Source organism: Dipodomys ordii, unplaced genomic scaffold (genome assembly GCF_000151885.1).
Source record: "Dipodomys ordii isolate 6190 unplaced genomic scaffold, Dord_2.0 Scaffold54, whole genome shotgun sequence".
Lineage (NCBI taxonomy): Eukaryota > Metazoa > Chordata > Mammalia > Rodentia > Heteromyidae > Dipodomys > Dipodomys ordii.
The window spans coordinates 6,300,813-6,302,162 of record NW_012267270.1 but is presented as its reverse complement, the minus strand read 5'-3'; the positions used below and the strand labels follow the sequence as shown (position 1 = coordinate 6,302,162).

At 59.0% G+C, this 1,350-nt stretch overlaps 1 protein-coding gene across 1 annotated transcript in view; it reads right to left on the bottom strand.

Moving 5' to 3' along the window:
- Atl3 (atlastin GTPase 3) overlaps nt 1-349 on the bottom strand; it is a 59,715-nt gene extending 59,366 nt beyond the window's left edge. The window contains exon 1 of the mRNA XM_013020913.1: nt 178-349. Coding sequence (XP_012876367.1) covers nt 178-223 — 46 coding nt within the window. The 5' untranslated portion in view covers nt 224-349. The remainder of the gene's footprint in view (nt 1-177) is intronic.
- Between the last annotated feature and the right edge of the window lie 1,001 nt (nt 350-1,350).

Sequence of the window (1,350 nt, the reverse complement as noted above, 5' to 3'; positions counted from 1 at the left end):
CGGGCGGCCTGCCCCGGCGCGAGGGCCCCGCCAGGAGCCCCCCCAGCCTCGATTCACGAGCGAGGGATCCGAGTTCCAGCGCCAGGAAGAGCAGAGAGCGGCAGGGAACCAAAGCAGGGAAGGCGTCGGGGGCGACCACGGAGCGGGTCGGGGAGTGGGGGGAAGCGGACGCCTCACCTGCTCCTCTCGAGGCCGCCACTACAGGTCGCTGAGGGGACAACATGGAGCCTCTGCCTTCAGCAGAAGGGGCGCAGAGAGGGGCGGGCTGAGGCGGGCGGGAACCGGGCCCTGGAGGCGGGAAACGGGCGTGGCCTGAGCTCTGGAAGAAACTTGGGGAGAAGGAGGGACTTCGCGGAGCTGCCACCACTGGAGAACCGGGGACGTGTGGACGCGACTTGACAGGCGGCACGGGGCGGGAAAACGCACGCGGCCCTGTCCCGCCACCGCACCGCCGAGTACGCACGCGCAGGCTACCTGTAGCAGTGTACTGGAGGCTCCAGTCCGCTGGGAATTGTAGTCCGGAGCTTTCAGGGCGCGGCCCGCGGCCCTCATTCTGCTCACTCATCCGGGGCGGGGCGGGGGTGGGGCTGGGTGGGATGGGCGAGGGTGTTACGCTACCGAACTACAACTCCCACAAGGCCGTGCGGGGAAGGGAGCGGGAAAGGAGGGACTCTTCCTGCAAATGACTCCGCCCGGTGCCTAGCGTAAAGACCAGGCCCGGGCGGAGGCCGGGGAAGGCTCTTTCCGCGAACCCCCAAACCACCAACGCTAGCCGAAATCTCAGATGGGCGACAGGAAGAAGGCCTCAATCCCGGATGACGTGAACGTTTTTGATGATTTTGACTTCACAAGGACCGGCAGCCCTGACTTCATTACCACCATTATCATCGTTGCCTCCTTTTCCTGACTCATGTCAATGCCTTATGTTCACTATCACCGCTGAGATAGATAATGTGGGGTGGTGTACACCTGTAATCTCAGCAATGGGGATACCGAGGTAAAAAGGATCGAGAGTTCAAGGCCAGTCTAAACTACACTGCAAGTTGAAAGCCAGCCTGAACTATGTAGCCAGCCCCCCTCTCTCTCTCCTTCCTCTCTCTCTCCCTCTCTCTCTCTTCCCCCTTCCCTCCTTCTGTCTCCCTCCCTTTCTTTCTCTCTCCTTTCTTTCTCTCTCCTTCTCCCTTTCTCTCTTTCTTCCTCCCTCCCCACCCCCTCATCTTTTGTAAACCTCAAGCTTACCCAGAACCTTGTTTAGAAACTGTTTTTTCGAACATATCCAAACTGAAGGACAAGATTAGTACAAAATGAAGTTCTCTGAAAAAGATTTTTACTGATACTTCATACAAAATA